Source organism: Phyllobates terribilis, unplaced genomic scaffold (assembly GCF_046119375.1).
Source record: "Phyllobates terribilis strain yellow unplaced genomic scaffold, ASM4611937v1 Scaffold_3__8_contigs__length_932513732, whole genome shotgun sequence".
NCBI classification, from domain to species: Eukaryota; Metazoa; Chordata; class Amphibia; order Anura; family Dendrobatidae; genus Phyllobates; species Phyllobates terribilis.
In genome coordinates, this window is record NW_027362763.1 from 199,232,493 (window position 1) to 199,257,535 (window position 25,043).

At 44.8% G+C, this 25,043-nt stretch overlaps 1 protein-coding gene across 2 annotated transcripts in view; it reads right to left on the reverse strand.

Annotated features, from left to right (window-relative positions):
- Positions 1 to 12,499: 12,499 nt before the first annotated feature.
- The window catches only part of LOC141259038 (beta-galactoside alpha-2,6-sialyltransferase 1-like), a 120,775-nt gene continuing 108,231 nt past the window's right edge, over positions 12,500 to 25,043 (reverse strand). For both annotated transcript variants that reach the window (XM_073674452.1, XM_073674453.1), the window contains exons 4-6: positions 21,582 to 21,683; positions 13,716 to 13,890; positions 12,500 to 12,773 (exon numbers count right to left, since the gene is read on the reverse strand). In XM_073674452.1, coding sequence (XP_073530553.1) covers positions 12,532 to 12,773; positions 13,716 to 13,890; positions 21,582 to 21,683 — 519 coding nt within the window. In that variant the 3' untranslated portion in view covers positions 12,500 to 12,531. The remainder of the gene's footprint in view (positions 12,774 to 13,715; positions 13,891 to 21,581; positions 21,684 to 25,043) is intronic.

Consider the following 25,043-nt stretch of genomic DNA (forward strand, 5'->3'; position numbering starts at 1 on the left):
AGTGACGAATTCAGCTTCCAATAGCCTCTTCCCATCCGAGGAGTCTCTGTAACGTTCAGAGAAAACATAATCAAACAGTGATCGGAGAACTCCACCTCCACAACCGACAACGGTGAAGAGACGGCCTCCTCCTTCAAATAAAACCTGTCTAGCCTAGACCTGCACTGACTACCTCTAAAAAAGGTGAATCCCGTGTCGCCCGGGTTGTGCCGAATGTGGACATCCACCAGGCGAGCCTCACTCACTATCCTGTTTAACGCGACGCAGTCATAAGCCAGCCGGTCTCCGGAACCTCCTCTATCACAGGATCTCGTGACATTGTTGAAATCCCCTCCGAAGACCACCTGCCGACTCGAAAATAAAAAAGGTTTGATCTTCAGGAAGAGACATTTGCGGTCCCACTTGGATTGGGGAACATAGATGTTAATGAGCCGAAGCTCTTGTCCCCCCATGGAGACATCTAGGATCAAGCATCTCCCCATTTCTAATTCGATCACTCGTCTGCATTCAACAGCTGCGGTCTTAAAAAGGACCGCCACCCCGCTATACGGCTCGGCCGCAAGAGACCAGTAGGAGGGCCCATGCCTCCACTCCCACCTTGCTTTATGCAAGGTTGATATATCGGTCAACCTGGTCTCCTGCAAAAACAAAATGTCGGCGTCAAGTTGGCCGAGAAAATGAAAGGCCATGTACCTTGCTGCATCTGACTTTATGCTGCAAACGTTAATAGTTGCCAGCGTCAATGGGGTGGGTGCCGCCATCATGATTGATTGAATTAGATAGCCTTTTTCTTCCCACCACTGACAGTCCCAACCTCTTCCTCCTATAATGACGGGTTTTTAGTGCGCTTAAGACAAACAGACTCGTCCATTCTCTCCTTACATACATTCTTTCCCTCGTCTGGTGGTCCTGGGTTAGTCGTCCCCCCAGAGGGCTTCGTATTTTCCCCCCGAGAGGAAGACCCAGCCATCTCCTGAGCCCCAACCACCTTGTCCGCAACCTCCGGCCCCGGGTCCCCACTTCCCCACTCCAGAGGGAGGTCCTGGAGAGCCCCGAACCGGTTGGAGAGATCCACCAGAGGGGGGGCGGCTGAACCCTCCAATGGCGCTTGGATCACGGCCAGAGAGTCAGAGGGGTCGCACTCCAAAGAGGCAGCTCGAGACCTGGTCCCCCTCCTACCTCTGGCCATTTTCCTGTTACCCTTTTTCCTTTTCTGTGACCACTCCCCCTCTCCCTCATCTAGACTGTCACCAGAAGAGGGTTCCTGGGAAGACGTGGTGTCCTCTCGCTCTTCCCTTTCAAGTCTCTTGACTTCCTCGCTCAATTCACTCTTTAAGATCCTCAGCTGCAAGTGAAGTACCTGGGTCAGAGTTTAGGGACATTACTCCCTGCCCCCTGTCCCCACGGCTCTGCTCCTGCCGCCTGATGGTGGATGGCAGCAGCTTGCTCCTCACTGGTTCCCTGCCTCCCCCGCCCCTACTGGTCCCTTCACCGGCAAGATTAGTCCCGGCTTTCGCCTGTCCCGCACTCGCCGCTTTCAGGACCGCATTGGCGAAGGAACGCGGACAGCGACTGAACGGGTGACCGAGGTCACCACACAAGTTACACCTAATCCTACGACAGGCAGCAGCAAAATGACCAAGGTCCCCACACAGTGCGCATTTCAGGGTGGTACACTGCGCACTGAAGTGTGTGGGGCTACCGCACCTGTGACAGACCTTAGGCTGCCCCCGGTAGAAAATCAAGATCCTATCCCTCCCCAAAAAGGTTGAGAGGGGATATGGGTAACAGTGTTTCCCGAAACCTTCAATCTCACCATGAAGGTCCAGGCCCCTGACCAGATACCATGGTCATCCAGATTCTTTTCGGGAATATTGGTGACCTCTCCGTATCGACTCACCCAGGTCGTAATGTCCATACAGGAAAGCGACTCGTTACTAGTCAAAATGGTCACTTTCCTGACTGAATCTTGGCGGGTTATTGCCAGGGGAAAGAGACCATGCCATTCGGGGCGACTCCGAGCCAGCTCATGGCGAGACCAGAAAAGCTCAAGGCCCTCCGGTCTCACGAAGCTGACATCGAAGTAGGAGGTCCCGTAGGGATGGATCAAGGCAAAGATGTCATATGCCGCAAAGCCCATCCCCAGCAGGAGCTCAACCACCTTCGACCTATCAGGACAGGCATCCTTGCTTACCCACTGGAGACGGACCACGTTCCTACGGTTACTCCTCTGCCCCGTTGTCGGCAGAGACCAGACAGTCTCTGCCCCTCTATCTCGGAAGGCTGAAAGACCATGTCTCTCTATCCAGAAAGACAGATCAACCTCCCTCCCCTCTACAGTGATGGAGCTCTCCCCTCTCCTCAGGGCATCCAGGAGCTGCTGTTGCAAGTCACCATCCCCAGGGCCACCAGACGAGGATGCACTACTACCCCCAGCACTGACAGCTCCTGAATAGCTTTGGGCTGAAGCCCCCGCCAATGCTGGGGGGCAGCGGGACCAGCGCCTACTTCCCCCCCACCAACACCAGTGCTGCTCCCACCATTCACTCCACTACTACTCACACCATTCGCAGGACCATTACTCCCATCATTCACTCCACTACTTCTCCCACCATTTGCTGCATCACTACTCCCACCATTCCCACTACTCTCAGCATTCATTCCACCACTGCCCCCACCATTTGCTGCATCATCATTCACTGCACCACTACCCCCACCATTTGCTGCATCATCATTCACTGTACCACTACTTCCCCCATTCCTACTACTCTCACCATCTGCTCTACCATTACTCCCACCATCTGCTCCACCATTACTCCCATCATTCACTGCACCACTACTTCCATTCCCTTTACTTGTCACCCCATTACCTCTGCTGTTCTCTGCACCTTCCGCAGTCACCTCCATTCCTTCCTCACTTGTGTCTGGTGTCTCTGCACTCACACCTGCTGGGCCGGGGGAGGGGAGCACTTCCAGAGACTCCTTTCCCTGCAGCACCACACCCATTTCCCTTTGGTTGCTGCTGGCTTTCTGCAGGTCGTCTCCTGGAGTGCCCCGCCCCCCTACTGGAGCATTTTGGTCCTTGTGCTGGGCAGACTGTTTGTTGGGCACCGCTGCCCGCCCTGCACCCACAGACTTTGGGATCTTAGTGTCCTTTTTGGGCGCTGGGGCACACTGCCCCCCTGTCGCAGCAGTGTGCCCAGTGTTCCTTGCAGATGTGTTTTTCACATCCTTCCCTGCCCCCCCAGCCCCGGTGATAACCAGCTTAGCCGCAGAGGGCAAGGAGGGAAACTCCACAGAACTTCCTATGTCCGCGCTGTGAGTACCTCCACAGCCTCGCCCCCTGCACTGTTCCCTGCACAGATGGCAGCATCGCCGGACGTCCTTCTCCTCTCCCCACCTTGCCTCTGCCTCGAGCCCACTGCAGAGCCCGTGCCTTTAGGTTTGGTAGGGTTTAAACAGAAGGTGGCAGGCGCAACATCAGTCATTGGTACATACTTGTAACTCACCACCTCCTGTGCAGCTCCTCCGGTCTTCCTCTTCCTCCTCTTGGTCTCCTCCACTGGTTTGTCCTCACCGAAAGAAAACTTTGTCAGGTCCACTGGAGACTCCAGCAGTCGGATCTCCCTCAGCAGTCCACCTTCCTCCTCCTCCCCCGACACTCCAGCCTCTGCTGTCGGAGTCCTCTGCCCTGCAGGGAGACTACTGGAACTCCCGCTCTGCCCCTCACTGGCTCCAGCAACTGAGACTCCAGTCACCTCTTCATCCTCCTCCTCCTCTTCACTAAGGACGCCGGCTGGCGGTTCTCCTGAGGTGTTTAACCCCTTCATTTCTGAGAACCGCCTCTGGTTCTTAAACCTCTCCAGGAAGGGACCTGCACTTTTCTCAATCCCCTCCCGGAGGAGCACTAACCTGACCACCTCGTCTCTGAGGGCTTTAAACCTCTGGGAGGTCGCGGGTCTTTCCTTGTTGGACGCCCGGGTGTTCAGGATCCGGGCCTCCCTCAGCTCCTCTTTCAGCTGGGTTAGTGCTTTGCCGGCGTCCTCGTACTCTCGCAACGTGGCGACCACTCGGGAGGAGAAGGAACTTGTGGACTCGCTGGAGCTCATCTCACCCCAGGATCTTGCTGGGCTCTTGTTCCTGGGGCCTGGGGTGCCCCGGTCTCCCTCTCTGGGCGGGCGGTGAACAGTCTCGGGGTTGGAGCAAGTGGATGTACTCTTCCTCACCCTTCCCGATCTCCTCACTCCCTCCTGGGCCGGTTGTTGAGGCTCCTTCTCCCCCGCCGGCATAGACCGGGGGATAGGAGGCTGGGAAGCCATGCCGGCCACCCAGTAGGCCTGCCTCTCCCTGGGGAGAAGAGAGGCAGATGACGACCCTCCTCCTGGAAGTGCTTGAGCTCAGGAGGCAGGTGCTACTCTCAGCACTTCTCCTGTCCTGTATATATACACTGCACAGTACTGACAAGCCCAGGGGATGGGGGATGACTCGGTTACCCGGGCCTTTAGCCTTAAGGAGGTCGCGGTGGTCGGCTCCCGGGCCCGTACTCTGGGGTCTCTCTTTAAAAGGGCTTTAATCGATGTTAAGTTTATAAAAGAAAGAGTTCGTGATGCCACCTGTGGTTTCTGGTGAGGATCACCAGCGCTGCGCAGTCCACTGAGGCTGATGATAGGGCAGCTTGATGGTATTGCTCTCCACAGGTAGAGCTGGGCCTCAGGGCAATATGCAGGACAAAGAGACTACGCCGGGCCAGAGCAAGAACAGGGATGGGCACAAAAGTCACTTCAGTACCTTTTACTGATGGAAATTCAGGCACTCCCCTGAGCACTGTAGGGTGAAGGGTGTATGTCCGGATCCTCCCCAATGAGCAGGTTTTGGGCCTCCTGGTTCTTGCTGTGCGTAATAAGTTTCTGACCTGCCTGGAGCTAGGCCTAACTTTGTCTCTGTCCTACGCTGGCTGACCTTGTGGTAGGGCCTTCTCTTGGAGTGCACGCTCCGGACCTACGGGGCCTATGTGTCTCCTGGCTCTGGTACGTATCAGCACTTTAGCAATCCTGGGACTTGTAGTTCTCCAGGGATTCCGGTTTATCTTACTGGGTCGTGGAGATCCCGGCAAGCTTCGGACCCGGTGTCCGGTAACTACTTCTTCGGGGTGAGCTAGTTAAGCTCCTCTGCCCCCTATGAGCGAACTCTCTACTCCTTCGCCTTCGCCCTACTCGGACCCTCAATAGGCTACTCACACTAACGGCAGTGTGCCTCTTTTCACCGATCTTATGGCGCCGGCACACCTAAAGCTCACCTCTCTGAGCTACACCTGAGTCTGGACTCCACTCTGTATTCAGGCTGGCACCAACTGAACTCTCAGAGGAATTGCTGAGTCACTGAGCTCCACTGCAGACTGACCTGTTTCTGTGTCTCGCTCTGCAGGAACTCATCAACAGGTTTACTCTCTGTCAGTTCCAGTCTAGACTAACTGCTGCCTGGCTCCACCTTCCCATTTATATCTCCCTAAGGAGCTCCCTCTTGTGGTCTGAGGTGGAAGGTGGAGATGTGTGAATGGTTATGGGGGCCTCTTGTGGAGGAATCCTTCAATACACCCTTCTAGGATTTGTGATACCAAGCACAGCTGGGCTTCATAGTACCACTTCTCCTGTCCTGTATATACACTGCACAGTACCACTTCTCCTGTCTTGTGTATATACACTGCACAGTACAACTTCTCCTGTCCTGTATGTATACACTACACAGTACCACTTCTCCTGTCCTGTATATATACACTGCACAGTACCACTTCTCCTGTCCTGTATATATACACTGCACAGTACCACTTCTCCTGTGCTGTATATATACACTGCACAGTACCACTCCCCCTGTCCTGTATATATACACTGCACAATACCAGTTCTCCTGTCCTGTGTATATACACAGCACAGTACAACTTCTCCTGTCCTGTATATATACACTGCACAGTACCACTCCCCCTGTCCTGTATATATACACTGCACAGTACCACTTCTCCTGTCCTGTACATATATACTGCACAGTACCAGTTCTCCTGTCCTGTGTATATACACTGCACAGTACCACTCCTCCTGTCCTGTATATATACACTACACAGTACCACTTCTCCGGTCCTGTATGTATACACTACACAGTACCACTCCTCCTGTCCTGTATATATACACTGCAAGTACCACTCTGTCACGGGTGTGTCAGAGGTGACAGACAGTCATACTGCAGTTGGTTGCAGGAGATCTCTACATTTGGCATTACAAACATCTTCCTAGAGGCTGGCTGTCTCTAGGACCCAGTAGCTACCTCCCTCTGGCTAATTAGCTCCCTGGCCTGGGTATATAAATACCTGGTGTGTCTGAGAGGGAGATGCCTGTGATATTCATTACTACTTGTGAGGCTTAGCAAGAGCAGTACTTCGTCCTCTCTGGAGCTTGAGGCTGTGTGCGCATTTGTTTGGAGTTGTCTAAAGGTAAGCAATTTCCCCTGTTTGTCTACCCTTGATGTCTATAGAGTTTAGTGGCGATCGACTAATGCTCATCTCCTTCCTTCCCTAGCCTTAGCCATGCGCCAGGGAAAGTCAGGGCGTGGCACGCGTACGGCGATTGGTGAAGAGCCAATATAGGGACGGTAGTTGAGACAGGGTGACACTAGACCAGACTAGGAGGTCTCCACTCCCCCCTTTCTTAGTGTCTGTGCTCCCTTTCTCTCTTCCCTCTGTGTTGCACTGGAAAGGCTATGTTCCAGAGGAGAGGATGTGGGTTTCAGCGTCAGAGGTAAACGCTCCCAGATTGGTTCCCACATCTCTTTTCCTGAGAAACCTGGTCCTGAGTGTCCGGAGGCCACTCATAGAGGGGGGTGGTACTGTCTTGGGTGTGTCAGAGGTGACAGTCGCAGGAGATCTCTACGTTTGGCATTACAAACATCTTCTTAGAGGCTGGCTGTCTCTAGGACCCAGAGACTACCTCCCTCTGGCTAATTAGCTCCCTGGCTTGGGTGTATAAATACCTGGTGTGTCTGAGAGGGAGGTGCCGGCGATATTCATTACTATTTGTGAAGCTTAGCAAGAGCAGTACTTTGTCCTCTCTAGAGCTTGAGGCCATGTGTGCATTTGTTTGGAGTCGTCTAAAGCTAAGCAATTCCCCCCTGTTTGTCTACCCTTGTTGTCTATAGAGTTTAGTGGAGATCGACTAGTGCTCATCTCCTTCCTTCCCTAGCCTTAGCCATACGCCAGGGAAAGTCAGGGCGAGGCACGCGTGCGGCGATTGGTGAAGAGCCAATATAGGGATGGCAGTTGAGACTGGGCGACACTAGACCAGACTAGGAGGTTTCCACTCCCCCCTTTCCCTGTGTCTGGGCTCCCTTTCACTCTGTGTTGCACTAAGCCTTTCCCACAACTTGCGTGACACACTCCTCCTATCCTGTATATATATATATATATATATATATATATATATATATATTTATTTATTTACACTACAAAGAACCACTTCTCCTGTCCTGTATATATACACTGCATAGTACTACTTCTTGTCCTGTATATATACACTGCACAGTACCACTCTGCCTGTCCTGTATATATACACTGCACAGTCCCACTCCTCCTGTCCTGTATATATACACTGCACAGTACCACTCTGCCTGTCCTGTATATATACACTGCACAGTCCCACTCCTCCTGTCCTGTATACAGTTATATGAAAAAGTTTGGGCACCCCTATTAATCTTAAGCTTATTGTTTTATAAAAATTGGTGTTTTTGCAACAGCTATTTCAGTTTGATATATGTAATAACTGTTGGACACAGTAATGTTTCTGCCTTGAAATGAGGTTTATTGTACGAACAGAAAATGTGCAATCTGCATTCAAACAAAATTTGACAGGTGCATAAGTATGGGCACCTCACCAGAAAAGTGACATTAATATTTAGTAGATCCTCCTTTTGCAAAAATAATAGCCTCTAGTCGCTTCCTGTAGCTTTTAATGATTTCCTGGATCCTGGATGAAGGTATTTTTGACCATTCCTCTTTACAAAACAATTCCAGTTCAGTTAAGTTTGATGGTCGCCGAGCATGGACAGCCCTCTTCAAATGATCCCACAGATGTTCAATGATATTCAGGTCTGGGGACTGGGATGGCCATTCTAGAACATTGTAATTGTTCCTCTGCATGAATGCCTGAGTAGATTTGGAGCGGTGTTTTGGATCATTGTCTTGCTGAAAGATCCATCCCCTGCATAACTTCAACTTTGTCACTGATTCTTGAAAATTATTGTCAAGAATCTGCTGATACTGAGTGGAATCCATGCGTCCCTCAACTTTTACAAGATTCCCGGTGCCGGCATTGGCCACACAGCCCCAAAGCATGATGGAACCTCCACCAAATTTTACTGTGGGTAGCAAGTGTTTTTCTTGGAATGCTGTGTTTTTTTGCCACCATGCATAACGCCTTTTTGTATGACCAAACAACTCAATCTTGGTTTCATCAGTCCACAGGACCTTCTTCCAAAAAGAAATTGGCTTCTCCAAATGTGCTTTTGCATACCTCAGCCGACTCTGTTTGTGGCGTGCTTGCAGAAACAGCTTCTTTCGCATCACTCTCCCATACAGCTTCTCCTTGTGCAAAGTGCATTGTATAGTTGACCGATGCACAGTGACACCATCTGCAGCAAGTTGATGCTGCAGCTCTCTGGAGGTGGTCTGAGGATTGTCCTTGACTGATCTCACCATTCTTCTTCTCTGCCTTTCTGATGTTTTTCTTGGCCTGCCACTTCTGGCCTTAACAAGAACTGTCCCTGTGTTCTTCCATTTCCTTACTATGTTCCTCACAGTGGAAACTGACAGGTTAAATCTCTGAGACAGCTTTTTGTATCCTTCCCCTGAACAACTATGTTGAATAATCTTTGTTTTCAGATCATTTGACAGTTGTTTTGAGGAGCCCATGATGCCACTCTTCAGAGAAGATTCAAACAGGAGAACAACTTGCAAGTGGCCACTTTAAGTAGCTTTTCTCATGATTGCATACACCTGGCTATGAAGTTCAAAGCTCAATGAGGTTACAAAACCAAAAAAAGTGCTTTAGTAAGTCAGTAAAAAGTAGGTAGGAGTATTTAAAACAAGAAAATGATAAGGGTGCCCATACTTATGCACCTGTCAAATTTTGCTTGAACGAAGATTGCACATTTTCTGTTAGTACAATAAACCTCATTTCAAGGCAGAAACATTACTGTGTCCAACAGTTATTACATATATCAAACTGAAATAGCTGTTGCAAAAACACCAATTTTTATAAAACATTAAGCTTAAGATTAATAGGGGTGCCCAAACTTTTTCATATAACTGTATATACACTGCACAGTACCACTTCTTGTGTCCTGTTGTCGGAGAGGCGACATTAGACTTTGGGAGGGTTAATATTGGTTTATTATTTTCAATATTCCTATGGGAAAATAAAAATAAATATTGGAAAACCCATTTAAACGGATCATCCTAAGTAATCCCCTATCCCGAGCACTTTACAATCTCTGGAGTCCGACGACTGAGACCCCCATGATCCTGAGATCCAGAGCTCTGAAGAGCACCATGTAAATGCAGCTGTGGTGCATCATACACACTGCTGCACCATTTACATGTGGCTCATCAAATAACTTGTTTAAGGAAGTGATGAGGGGCACGACAAAGTATAGCCAAATTTACTGGTCGAGGGGTAATAGTCTTATAGTATATGGGCTGGTGGGGCTTGTGTGGCAGGGCTGCTTTTTTGTACCAGTCCAGCCCTGTTTGTATTTGTTAAAGATTATCACATTTGAAGCATTTAGACTCTAACCTTTCTCCTTTATGTCATAATCGTTTCTGTGGAGTTGCTTTTCAGGGTCATCCAAGGCATTTGCCTCAATCTGACCCTCTTACTATGCAGATTTTATACCTTGTGGGCTTTTGTTTAACCATCTCTATGTACTATGCATTGTCTATTGACAGTGAGCTGCTTATCAGAGGAGAGGGCGTGGTAGGTCTAGCAAGTGCCTGAGACCAGATCTGGTCGTGATAATCACCAGGTGATAAAACATTCATTGTAAGTAAACAACAGCACACAGCCAAAAAAGTGACACATCATTCAAATCTGTGTTTCCGATCCTATCTCCTGCTGTCTTCAGATTACATAGCAAAAACCTGCTGACAGATTCCCTTTAAATTGGTCATACCATCAGCCTGCCTGCATGACTGTACATTATCTCTCTTCTACACAATTTTGCTGCCGCCATGGTCCACACTAAATTGTTCATTTACTCCCTGTCCATCAAGACATGTACTGTAAACTGTAGTACTGCTGCAGCCAACACTACTATAGCTGGCCCTAAGCTGCCACACATCTCCTTCGGTGTTCTGTTCTAATTCTCTGCCATGCAGCTTCTGCCGCTGCCATATCCGCTTTACAGCCACGCCAGCCACTCATGTTCTGGCTTTCCACCATGCTGTGTTTTATAATGCTAGACTGTACTACGGTTGCCGAGCCTGCATTTGCTGACCCTACACTGACAAATTCTCCTTGCCTAATTCTCTACCATGTGTCTTCTGCCATTGCCACTGCATAGCCTTGCCAACCAAACATCTCCCACTGAGTTTTATAGTGCTAGACCATACTGCTGCTACCAGGGCTGCCATTGCTGGCTCTACACTACCATACATCTCCTTGCTTAACTGTCTACCTTGCAGATTCTGCTATTGCCACTGCATAGCCATGAAAGCCACACATCTCATGGCTGGCAGTTGTATTCTATAGTGCTAGATTTTACTGCGGCAGTCAGGGTTCAGTTGCTGTCCCTACACTGCCATACATCTCCTTATATGCTTCATTCTAATTCTCTACCATGCAGCTTCTGCTGCTGTCACTGCCACGGCAGAGCCACACCAGCCAACCATCTCCTGGCTTTCTAGTGTGTTTTATAGTGGCAAAGTGTACTGCTGTTCCCAGGGCTGCCGTTGCTGTCCCTACACTGCCAGATATCTTCTTTCCTGCCCCATTTTAATTCGCTACCATGCAGTTTCTGCCACTGCACAGCCACGCCAGACCCACATATCCTGATTTCTTGCCCCTTGTGTTTAGAATGATAGACTGGGCTGTTGATGCAAAATGTATTCTCTTGAGGGTACACAAACATGAAACTGCTGTCACAATAGAGCTAATATTTGGAAAGGCTTGGTAATAAGCCATTGTTTCTTCACTTCGAAAACTGCTAGTCTGTTCCTGCTCCCTAAATAAAGTGATCATTTTTGAATGGCTTGATAAAAAGCCTTTGCAATTGCTTAATCCTTTTTTGAACAGCAAACCTGTTGCGGGTCCCAAAAAAGGGGTAATTTTTCACTCTTAGTTGAGAAGTCATTACTTCTTCATGTTCAAATAGGTATACCTGTGTTTTCTCCCTAAATAAAGAGATCATTTTTGGATGGCTTGTGAAAAAGTAATCTCTACAACATTTAACAAAGAACAAAGCTCCTGATACTACCCAAACAAAGATATTTTTTGTACTCCATGTGTGAAAAAACTATGGCTTCTTTCAATTGCACCACCTATATATAATCAGCAGCAAGGCAGGCATCTGCCCTAAAGAGTGATCATTTTTTAGCCATTTATACCATTTTAGCAGGCTACAAAGTCTGAAACTACAATGTGTAGTTAAATAGGCTGCAGCTTACCACTGATTATCATTCATTTTCTTCTAGCCAGTTAGGTTGAGATCAGTTGGACATTAATAAGGGTATGTTTGCACTAAAGAGCTAAAAACAGGTTCAACACACATCTAGGAGATTCAGAGTATTATGCAAATATTTTTCAAGGCAATTAGAGGTTTTTAGAATAAGAATCAAATCAAATTATTTTAGAAAATCCGCACATCTCTAGTTACCAGTAGCTACCAACCATTTATCTATAGCCAGATTTGACATTTCTAAGGCTGTGTTCGTGTTAAAGAGCTCAAAAAGGAGTTCACCACAGTCTTAGGAGATCACTGAAAGTTGCACATATATTTTCATGACAATTGTAGGCTTTGCAGTATTTGCAATTTGTGGCAAATCAATTTGCTGTAAATCAAATTCTTCATGAAAAATTGTCTAAGCTATCACCGAGAGTGCGTCACCATAGACTGGTTATTTTTCTATATAAACTGGAAGTTATAGTCTAAGATGCGCAGGACACTGTTTATTTTCCCCCAAAGGACTGGTTTTCTAACAAAAATTGAGCCCAAACTCTTCTGGGTGATGAATTCCCAGCAAGTCCTCTGTCACTTCTCTCCCAGTGAAAGAGCAAAATTTTGCCTGGTATAGTGAGATTTTGCTATTTTCACTTTGCAGAATAAGTTATTGCTATATAAGGAAATCAGTTCATATGAAATGATAAGGAAATCATTTTAAAAATATTTGATTTTGGTAGTCTGAATCACCAATAATCTTCAATGTCTTCATGGTTTTTATGGAGAGAGATTGAAATTATTGCCATTTTATCTACACATATTTTATTGAATTTGAGTCTAACATTGTAAATCCCTGATTCCAGACAAGGTCACTTTCCCATTTTTCTGGATATTTTCCTCAGTTCCTTGGTTGAGTTTTTTAATTAGATTTTTTTCGTATATAAGTGGATGGTATGCACCAAAAGTACAAGCTACATCAAAATAGCGTTTGTAATAATAACACCGATCTGTTTGACGTGAAGATGGAAGAAATTCATACACATTGACTTCATCACAAATATTCATCATCAACAGGATCCCTGTACAGAGACAAAAATGAACATTTTTTGTAACAAAGTTGCAATTAGTTGTTTTATGTGTATTCCTCTAGATTGTATTTCTACTGCTGTTAGGCTTAGGCTGTGTGCCCACCTAGCGTTTTTCAAGCGTTTTTGATGCGGAATTTCCGCAGCGGAAACGCTTGTAAAACGCTTGGTAACCCGCACCCCATGGTCCCCAATGGGATTCCGCAAGTTCTATGCACATGCTGCGGATTTTTCCGCAGCGTTTATGCTGCGTTCAAAAATCCGCAGCATGTCATTTAAAATTGCCTTTGCCCAATGCATAAAAAACGCAAGGCAATTCCGCATGTGGAAAACGCGTGATAAACGCGCGAAAAATGCGCGATAAACGCGTGCGGAATTCCGCATGCGTTTTTCCGGGAGAGGACTTGCAGAAATGAAGCAGAAATTTTCTGCTTCATAAATGCAACGTGGGCACATAGCCTAAGTGTCCACGATGCAGAAATGCTGCATATTTTTTCCGCTTCTCCCTGGCTGGAAAAAAGCATGCGGATTTTACATGCGTTTTTCCTGCCAGGTAGAAGCGTTTGTCAAGCGTTTTTGCATGCATTTCTGCATGCGGGTTTTCAAGCGCTTTTCCAAGCAATTTTAGCATCAAAAAATCAAGAGCGACAAAATTACGCTACAATTTCACAAAAAATGCTGTCACAGAGCATCAAAAGTTACCAAAATGGTATCAATAAAAACATTGTCTTGCCCCATAAAAAAAATCTATTACACAGATCTATTGACTGAAAAATGAAAACGCTATGGGTCTTGGAAAATGACTACACAACCCAAAACATTTTTTTTACAAACTTCTGATTTTTTTTCACCACTAAAATAATTTTAAAACATAGACATTTTGAAAATCGCCATAATCGTTAGAATTGCGCTTATTAATTATTTATGTATGCTCACCAATTGACCCTGATGATGGAGGATTTGGATGGATAAATTCTGGTGAGTTCTCTTGAATTATGTCCCACAGCTGCCAAATCATTTGTGGTTTCAGGATGTAAAACGGCTGCTCGGGATTTGCCAATCGATAATTTCTATATGGTTCAAAGAATTTATACTCTGGTTTCTCATACCACTGAGGGGAGAAATAAGAAAATAAAGATATGATGTGGATATAACATAACATAGCTCAAAGCTCAATGACATTATTTAGACATGTGGAATCATGTTTGTTTGGTAGCCGCCTCTCCACATTGTGACTGTTCGTGGATGTGAATTCTTTGGAAATGAAGGATGAGACTTTTCATGCCAATCATTAACCATTGCTGCTGATAACTAGCACATGAAACAAGATAAGGCTTGATTAAAAGTACCAAGAATAGTTGTAGTTTATACAGGTGCTTCTCACAAAATTAGAATATCCTCAAAAATTTAATTTATTTCAGTTTACAAAAAGTGAAACTCGTATATTATATAGAGTCATTACAAACAGACTGATCTATTTCAAGTGTTTATTTCTGTTAATGTTGATGATTATTGCTTACAGCCAATGAAAACACAAAAGTCATTATCTCAGTAAATTGGAATAATTAACAAAAAACACATGCAAAGGCTTCCTAAGGGTTTAAAAAGGTCCCTTAGTCTGTTTCAGTAGGCTCCACAATCATGGGGAAGACTGCTGACTTGACCGATGTCCAGAAGGCAGCCATTGACACACTCCGGATGGAGGATAAGACACAAAAGCTCATTGCTAAAGAAGCTGGCTGTTCACAGAGTGCTGTACCCAAGCATATTAATGGAAAGTTGAGTGGAAGGAAAAAGTGTGGTAGAAAAAGGTGCACAAGCAACCGGGATAAAAGGAGCCTTGAAAGGATTGTTAAGAAAAGGCCATTCAAATATCTGGGGAGATTCACAAGGAGTGGACTGCTGCTGGAGTCATTGCTTCAAGAGCCACCACACACAGACGTATCCAGGACATGGGCTACAAGTGTCGCATTCCTTGTGTCAAGCCACTCATGACCAATAGACAACGCAGAAGCGTCTTACCTGGGCCAAGGAGAAAGAGACCTGGACTGTTGCTCAGTGGTCCTAGGTGTTGTTTTCAGATGAAAGTAAATTTTGCATTTCATTTGGAAATCAAGGTCCCAGAGTCTGGAGGAAGAGTGGAGAGGCCACAATCCAAGCTGCTTGAGGTCTAGTGGGAAGTTTCCACAATCAGTGATGGTTTGGGGAGCCATGTCATCTGCTGGTGTAGGTCCACTGTGTTTTATCAAGACCAAAGTCAGCGCAGCAGTCTACCAGGAAATTTTAGAGCACTTCATGCTTCCCTCTGCTGACAAGCTTTTTGGATATGGAAATTTCATTCTCCAGCAGGACTTGGCACCTGTCCACACTGCCAAAAGTACCAATACCTGGTTTACACAACAGCAGTATCATTGTGCTTGACTGGCCCGCAAACTCGCCTGACCTTAACCCCATAGAGAATCTATTATAGAGAATCTATGGGGTATTGTCAAGAGGAAGATGAGAGACACCAGACCCAACAATGCAGACGAGCTGAAGGCTGCTATCAAAGCAACCTGGGCTTCCATAACACCTCAGCAGTGCCACAGGCTGATCACCTCCATGCCACGCCGCATTGATGCAGTAATTGATGCAAAAGGAGCCCCGACCAAGTATTGAGTGCATTTACTGAACATACATTTCAGTAGGCCAACATTTCGGATTTTAAAAACATTTTTCAAGCTGATGTTATAAAGTATTCTAATTTACTGAGATAACGACTTTTGTGTTTTCATTGGCTGTAAGCCATAATCATCAACATTAACAGAAATAAACACTTGAAATAGATCGCTCTGTTTGTAATGACTCTGTATAATATATGAGTTTCACTCTTTGTATTGAAGTACTGAAATAAATAACATTTTTGAGTATATTCTAATTTTTTGAGAAGCACCTGTAGTTTCATTATTTTGCCCAAACAGTCATTTCTGCAGTGCGGTGCCTTTTTTCATTCTTGCCCACCATTACATTCAGATATAATAACATTGGTAACTAGTGATATCATACTGTGTATTTTGACAAGCGAAAAATTACTGCACATTCACAAATGCAGTGTAGCTCTTTTATCCAGAAGAGGATCAAATATAAGAAACGTACTACGTTTTCTTGAAGAAGCCCTGCTTCTTGGGAGAATTCAGTCAGATGATCTTCTTTGGAGTGTATCTAGAAGAATTGATGCCAATTCGAAGGCAAAGTGTGTTCATACCAAATAATGATATGATTTTGATTTCTCTTTTGTTCATTCACTTTGCTTCTTGCTAATTGATTAAAAATAAACTTCTATTTTTTAAAGCATTCTTACTTTGTAGCATTTTTCTACACCTGCCTAAAACTTTTACACAGTGCTCTATACTGATCTGCGTAGTGTTTTTTGTACCTTGTACAAACAAGGATGTGGCTTCCCCTTTTTGGGCTGGGAATTTTGTCTATATACAGTGGGTACGGAAAGACCCCTTCAAATTTTTCACTCTTTGCTTCATTGCAGCCATTTGGTAAATTCTAAAAAGTTCATTTTTTTTCTCATTAATGTACACTCTGCACTCCATCTTGACTGAAAAAAAACAGAAAAGTAGACATTTTTGCAAATTTATTAAAAAAGAAAAACTGAAATATCACATGGTCATAAGTATTCAGACCCTTTGCTCAGACACTCATATTTAAGTCACATGCTGTCCATTTTTTTGTGATCTTCCTTCAGATGGTTCTACTCCTTCATTGGAGTCTAGCTGTGTTTACTTAAACGGATAGGACTTGATTTGGAAAGACACACACCTGTCTATATAAGACCTCACAGCTCACAGTGCATGTCAGACCAAATGAGAATCATGAGCTCAAAGGAACTGCCCAAGGAGCTCAGAGACAGATTTTTGGAAAGGCACAGATCTGGCCAAGGTTACAAAAGAATTTGTGCATTACTCAAGGTTCCTAAGAGCACAGTGGCCTCCATAATCCTTAAATGGAAGAAGTTTAGGACCACCAGAAGTCTTCCTAGACCTGGCTGTCCAGCCAAACTGAGCAATCGTTGGAGAAGAGCCTTAGAGAGAGAAGTAAAGAAGAACCCCAAGATCACTGTGGCTGAGCTTCAGAGATGCAGTATTGAGATGGGAGAAAGTTCCACAAAGTCAACTATCACTGCAGCCCTCCACCAGTCGGGCCATTATGGCAGAGTGGCCAGGTGGAAGCCTCTCCTCAGTGCAAGACATATGAAAACCCTCATAGAGTTTGCTCAAAAACACATGAAGGACTCCCAGACTATGAGAAATATGATTCTCTGTTCTGATGAGACGAAGATAGAACTTTTTGGTGATAATTCTAAGCGGTATGTGTGGAGAAAACCAGGTACTGCTCATCACCTGCCCAATACAATCCCAACAGTGAAACATGGTGGTGGCAGCATCATGCTATGGGGGTGTTTTTCAGCTGCAGGAACAGGACGACTGGTAGTAATTGAAGGAAACATGAATGCGGCCAAGTACAGAGATATCCTGGATGAAAACCTCTTCCAGAGTGCTCTGGACCTCAGACTCGGCTGAAAGTTCACCTTAAACAAGACAATGACCCGAAGCACACATCTAAAATAACAAAGGAGTAGCTTCAGAACAACACTATGACCATTCTTGACTGGCCCAGCCAGAGACCTGACCTAAACCCAATTGAGCATCTCTGGAGAGACCTGAAAATGGTTGTCCACCAACGTTCACCATCCAACCTGACAGAACTTGAGAATATCTGCAAGGAAGAATGGCAGAGGATCCCCAAATCCAGGTGTGAAAAACTTGCTGCATCATTCCCAAGAAGACTCATGGCTGTACTTGCTCAAAAGGGTGCTTCTACTCAATACTGAGCAAAGGGTCAGAATACTTATGACCATGTGATATTTCAGTTTTTCTTTTTTAATAAATTTGCAAAAATTTCTACATTTCTGTTTTTATCAGTCAAGATGGGGTGCAGAGTGTACTTTAATGAGAAAAAATGAACTTTTTAGAATTTACCAAATGGCTGCAATGAAACAAAGAGTGAAAAATTTAAAGGGGTCTGAATACTTTCCGTACCCACTGTAGCTTTCCATGGGCAGGTTTCTGAACAGTGGGGTCTGGATCCTTCTCTGGCCCCATCTTTATTGAGGTCTGCTGACATAGTTTAATACTAGAGATAGGACTGCCCCGATTGGGTACATTTTGTCTCAGTGGGATGGCTTTTACGCTTTTTTGATCAAAACAGTGTCAACTAAGTACCCTATGTTATTTACATGTACTATTACTATTTATTTATTTAATTTCTACAGGGTATATGCTCAGCTTGTTTTTATCTTAGGTTTAGTCTTTTAGGTGGTCGCAGTGTGAATGTGCACATACACATTGCACGTATACCAACATATGTTCCGTCTCTTTTATTTTGTTTTACAGTACTGTGGATAACCTAAAATCATGCTGCTTTATTATAGATTTCCATTGTATTTATAAAAATATAGAATGACCGTGATTTTTGGCAAAGTTGCTCAGAAAAAAAAAATTCCAGTTGTGAACCCTGAGATTTAATATTTTTCTCACATATAATAATGCTTGAGTCATCTGCTTTCTACAAAAAATTTTTAGGCATAGGTCCAAGCAGTGGTGTAACTAGAGTCTGATGGGCCCCGGTGCAAGGTAGTCCTCCATATAGTATAATGCATAGCCGATAATCCTCCATAAAGTATAATGCACCCCCGATAGTCACCCATAAAGTATAATGCACCTCCGATAGTCACCCATAGTAGTATAATGCACCCCATAGTGATCCTATAAAGTATAATGCACCCCATAGTCATCCATAAATTATAATTCACCCCATACTATATGTGTGGTATTTTGAACCTTCATAGTCATCCAATTAAGTATAATGCACCCCCATAAACATCCTATAAAGTATAATGCACCCCATAGATATCCATAAAATATAATGCACCCCCACTGTCATCCATAGTAGTATAATTCACCCCATTGTCATCTATAGTAGTATAATGCACCCCCATAGTCATCCATAGTAGTATAATGTACTCCATAGACATCTATAGTAGTAAAATGCACCCCCTTAGTCATCCATAGTAATATAATGCACACCCATAGTCATCCATAGTAGTATAATGCACCCCATTGTCATTCATAGTAGTATAATGCACCCTTGTAGTCATCCTATAAAATATAATGCACCCCATTGTTATCCATGGTAGTATAATGCACCCCCATAGTCATCCATAGCAGTATAATGCACCCCCATAGTCATACATAGTAGTATAATGCACCCCATATTTTAAATAAATAAATACTCACCGTTCCTTTGCGTGTGACGTCACTGCAATGCGCCCCGTCACGTGCACGTGACGTCAGCTGCTGGCCACTGATTGACCGACAGCATGTATTGTGGTGCGCGGACTGCAATACACTTCAACTGTATGTGCATCTGAGGACGCACATTCAGTTGAAGATTTTGTTGGCGTCGGTGGGCCCCGGCTCTCACCCGCTGGGCCCCTGACCTGCTAAACCCAGTCACAGTGGGTCGTTACGCCACTGGGTCCAAGATAAACATAATTCTCCCATTGTGCAGACATATCTCCAAACTTTCCAGGAATTAGTGGGACACACAAAGATTTCATATCTTGTCCCATTGCACTGAGTTCCCTACTAAATGTCCTTATGTGTAGCATCTGCATTGCAGCTAATGAAGTTCTTGACTATTGATTTGCATTGGTCTAATGGTTCAAGCCAATCACAATGCCAATACATGCAAAGTGGCATTCATGCACCATGTGGCACTGAACACAGGGAGAGGCAGAAGGACACTCCTGCATATATAGTGAAGCAGAAACAGGCCAAATATGGGAAATTACAGAGGCTAAATTTGGAGAATAGCTGGGCTACAGTGACATAGAAAATAACCACTGCACTAGAACATTGGGCAGAGTTGAAATGAAGACTCACCACCTAATGTGAATGAGAGATAATGTGAACAGGGTCCTTAGTTTCTGAATAAGTAATCCAGTAGAAAATCTGTACCTGAGCAGCTGGTATCCTCATATATGTCACAGTTCTGATGAAATAGAGTGGATAAATCCAAGTTACAGGGTTCCTATGTCAATAAAAAGGAATATAGTATAGATCCGCTAAACTAAATGAACAGTAAATATTGTATTTATTATACTTACAAAAGTTTTTAAAAACAGCTCATTATGGAATAAAAACAAATGTATGGAGCAATCCACCTCATGGGAGACATCGAATGTGCAGCCTGACCCAGGGTTTCGCCATACAAATGACAGCTTCTTCCAGGGCGTCAGCAGATACCGATAGTGCAGTGTCGGGCTGCACACTTGGCATCTGTCCTGAGGTGGATTGCTCCATGCATTTGCTTTTATGACATAAATGAGCTGTTTTAACTACTTTTGTGAGTATAATAAATACAATTTTTACTGTTCATTGAGTCAAGTGGATCCATACTATATTCTTATCAGCACAGATACCTTGTCATTTAGCTTTATCAACTGTATTTCGTCTGACATGTGAGGTTTCAGGTATATATTTTCTATGATTGACTGACCGATTCCCTAAACTGCAGTAGCTCCACTGGGAGATTTGTCAGGATTGATGCAATGTCACAATTTCCTCGTTTCTAGTTGGAATACAGTGTACGACTCTTTGTCAGCAATAAATAGACCAAATAGCAGAACTTTGCAGGATCAGCTTGGTTATCATGCTGTGTACCAGTGCACAGTTGAGAATGCAGATTGTACATGGCAGCAGAATATCAGAGGTATCAGAGTTCGCTGAGCAAAAACAGTTAAAGGGGTTTTCCAATTTCAGAAAACACCTGTTGACCATCAGCAATTTGTTGTAAAAAAGACAATCTGTGCATTACTCATCCTCCCACACTAAGTCTCCTTCAATGTTCCCCATGTTTGGTATTGTTTGCAAAGTTGACATCAAGCTGACAGCGCGGCAGCCAATAACTGAGCTCAAAGGCTCAGAGCGGTTCATGCTGTCAACTTAAGCGGTGCTGCTGTGATCAGTTATTTGCTGCAGCGCTGTCGCCGTGAAGTTAGCACTGCACACAATAACAGACACTAAAAGTAACGACAATCACTCAGCGCTGTACCCATGGAGGATAAGTAAAGCATGTTAAAACATTTTGTTTTTTTTAAACAAAATGCGGCTAGGGAAGATAATAATGTGTATAATATGCACTTAGTTGTGCTATATCTGTAGTAATATTGACCTTCCGAATTATATAATTATGTCACATTCAGTTTCCCAGTAAAGCAAGTATAATCATTGAGCACTTTCTAGAATAATATCAACGATAAGGGTATGTGCCTACATTAACTATTTTTTGCACCAAAAACCAGAGTGTTGGAAAGAAAAACGATGTGTAAAATACTCACCTTTTTTATGCATTTTTGTTGCATTTTTACATGCGATTTTGATGTGTTTCTACTTGCAATTTTTCACATTCATTTGAATGGGTGAAAAATGTTGCAAAAACACTGAAAAAATTGACATGCTTTAGGTTTAAAAAAAATGTTTGATTCAAATCCGCAAGGAAAAAACAAGAAGCAAGGACAGGAAATTGCAGAAATCACAAGCCCAAATTCAGAGATGTCACTTACCGTAGATACCATATTTCTGTCTCCTCTTATTCTTAAACATTATCAATACATTAACAATTTTAGAGTATAGAATTTCTTTAGTATTAACAGAAAAAAAATTACTTTCAATACATGTCCAGTTTTACCTGGTATATATCAGCATCATATGGGGCTGGATCCCACAAGATTAATATTACATCTTTATAGATAGGGTTTTTCATGAAATTAAACTCTTTCTGCGTCACAACCTGCAAATAAGAGAAACATTACATAGATAAGAATCAGAATTTTACACGTCACATGTTGATAACCACAATTTCCTAATCCTAAGGTACATCTTGTCCTCAAACGCAATCAGGGTGCACAGCTCAAATCATCTAACATTTGTTAGTTGTTTAGTGTCTGTCAGTGGCGTACCGCCAATGGCGGCAGGCCACGTGACTGCTATGGGGCCCGTGTCTGCGTACTGTGTGTGTGCGTGTCTGTGTAATGTGTGTGCGTGCATGTCTGCGTACTCTGTGTGCGTGCATGTCTGCATATATGAAGGATGAGGGGACAGCCTGGGCCCTGTGTACTATACCTATATTTCTTTGCGGTATCTGTGCATCATGAATGTTGGTATGTATTAAAGGGCCCACTGAGACTCTTTCACCCGGGACTCACGAAAACTTGGAGTCGGCCCTGGTTGATAGCAATGATGGAGAAGGGAACGTCATGTGACATTCTCTCTCCCATCATTCCTCCTCTGTGTCTGACGCAGTGGGGTGATGACGCTCCACGCTCTGTCAGACAGTGGAGCTGGCAGCTGCTGAGGTGATGACAGAGGCGCGCTGCAGAGACTGAAGCAGCAGGGAACGAGGAGCGGTAAGTATGTATTTATTTATAAATCAGTGAGTACTGAAAAAACTGGAGGACTGGGGGCTGCATTTTACCCTATGGTGGGGGGAAGCTGCATTTTACCCTATGGGGGGCTGCATTATACTGCGCACAGGACCATGGGGTGCATTATACTGTGTTGAGGACCATTGGGAGTGCATTATACTTCGTTGAGGACCATGGAGAGTGCATTATACTGTGTGGAGGACCATGGGGAGTTCAGCATACAGGACCATGGAAAGAGCATTATACTGCGTAGATGACCATGGCGAGTGCATTATACTGAGTGGAGGACCATGGTGAATGCATTATACTGTATGGAGGACCATGGCGAGTGCATTATACTGTGTGGAGGACCATGACGAGTGTCTTATACCGTGTGGAGGACCATGACGAGTGTCTTATACTGTGTGGAGGACCATGGCGAGTGTCTTATACCGTGTGGAGGACCATGGCAAGTGCATCATACTGTGTGGAGGACCATGACGAGTGCATTATACTGCATACAGGACCATGGGGAGAGCATTATACTGCATGGAGGACCATTGGGAGTGCATTATACTGCGTTTAGGACCATGGCGAGTGCTTTATACTGCGTGGAGGACCATGGTGAGTGCATTATACTGTGTGGAGGACCATGGCGAGTGTCTTATAGTGTGTTGAGGACCATGGCGAGTGTCTTATACTGTGTGGAGGACCATGGTGAGTGTCTTATACTGTGTGGAGGACCATGGCGAGTGTCTTATACTGTGTGGAGGACCATGGTGAGTGTCTTATACTGTGTGGAGGATCATGGCGAGTGCATTATACTGTGTGGAGGACTATGGCAAGTGTCTTATACTGTGTGGAGGACCATGGCGAGTGCATTATACTGTGTAGAGGACCATGGTGAGTGCATTATACTGAGTGGAGGACCATGGCGAGTGCATTATACTGAGTGGAGGACCATGGTGAGTGCATTATACTGAGTGGAGGACCATGGTGAGTGCATTATACTGAGTGGAGGACCATGGTGAGTGCATTATACTGTATGGAGGATCATGGCAAGTGCATTATACTGTATGGAGGATCATGGCGAGTGCATTATACTGTGTGGAGGACCATGGCGAGTGCCTTATACTGTGGAGTGTGGAGAGGTGTGGGGCCATTATGTATGTAGGCCCATTATTCTGCATGGAGGGCTGTGTGGGGGTCACAGTTGGGGGATCATACTGTGTTGGGGTCACCATACTTTGCCTTGGGAGTTGAGGTGGGGTACAATAGGGTCATTATACTGTGAATGTGGAGGAATTCACCATGGGGGTATCATACTGTGTTTGGGGACACTTTTGTTGGCATTGTTTTCATCACACTTTATGGGGCAATGAAAAAGGAATCTAGGACTTCAGCAGGAGGAAAATTACTATGTAAAGGATGGAAAGTTGTGAGATCTGCTCTTCTGTGACCCCGACAATTATTTACTTTTTTTTGGGGGGGGGGGATAAGACCTGCTGCTATGGGGCCCCATGATTCCTATGTACGCCCCTGGTGTCTGTAAACAACATAACATGTCACCTTTCATTTGTATAAGCCTTTCAGGGAAGCTCTCATATAGAGGTTTACCAAATAGCTACAGAGGCTGAAAGCATAGCTTAGGATGTTACCCTGAAATGAATGGAAAATACACTGCAGTACCACCAGCAGTCAGTAAGAAATATACAGAGCTGCTGCTTAGTCTCGTCCACTGCTGGAGCAGTTCTCATCTGATTGGTAGAGAGGCTGTGTGTCGGAAATCCTCCAATCTCATATTGGGTTTCTATGAATAGTTCATCAATTGTTTAATCCTTGAACACCCATTTAAAGGGGATCTGTCAGCAGGTTTTTGCTATGTAATCTCACAGAAGGATGAGGTAGGGACAGAGACCCTAATTGCAGTGATGTATCACTTAGTTTACTGGGTGCAGCAGTTTTGATAGAATTACAGTTCTCTCTGCTGGAGATCTAGCCGAGATCGGTTATTGAGCTTTATATTACACTGCCCACTCCACAGCAGTGTGTAGTGACAGAGAGCTGCTAATCAGTGCTGGGGGCTTGGTTGTGTAAGGGTGGTGGACTGGACTGTCGCATTCCTAGTACTGAAGACACCAATTATATCATGTGTCTTTTGTAAATATTGTGTAGTGTGAATTGTGAAATGTATTGTGATATAGTTATGCCTAGTGTGTAACAGAGTTATAGGTAATGTTAGTAATGTATAGTAATATAATAATGTGAAGTATAATGTAAGGTATAGTGTTATAGGATAGGTAGTGTAAGATGTAGATAGTTGACGATAGGGTAAGGTAGAGTTAATGCTTGGGACTAGCCCACAGTGGGAGGGGTTAGTGTTAGGGAAAGTGACTGTTTTAATGTTAATTGAGGAGTTGGAATTTGGAAAGCTAAGTGAGCAGTGATGCATTAAATGGTGACTCTGAGTGAGAGGAGCCTGAATACAAGGGATAGTGTGAGGAAGTATGCTGTGTGGAAAATGCTTCATACTGTAAAGGAAATGTTTATAAGACTTTGTACCCATTATCCCTTGTATATAACCCTTACCAAGTTGCTATTCATTAGAGACTTTATTTTTGAATTGTGGTCTCCCTCACTGAATTGTAAAACATCCGGTCCTGGCGAGCGCACAACACCGGCTACATGCGGCCTGCATGGGCGTAAGGCCAATGCAGCACAAGTCCACATGACGCGCCCCCTGGGCC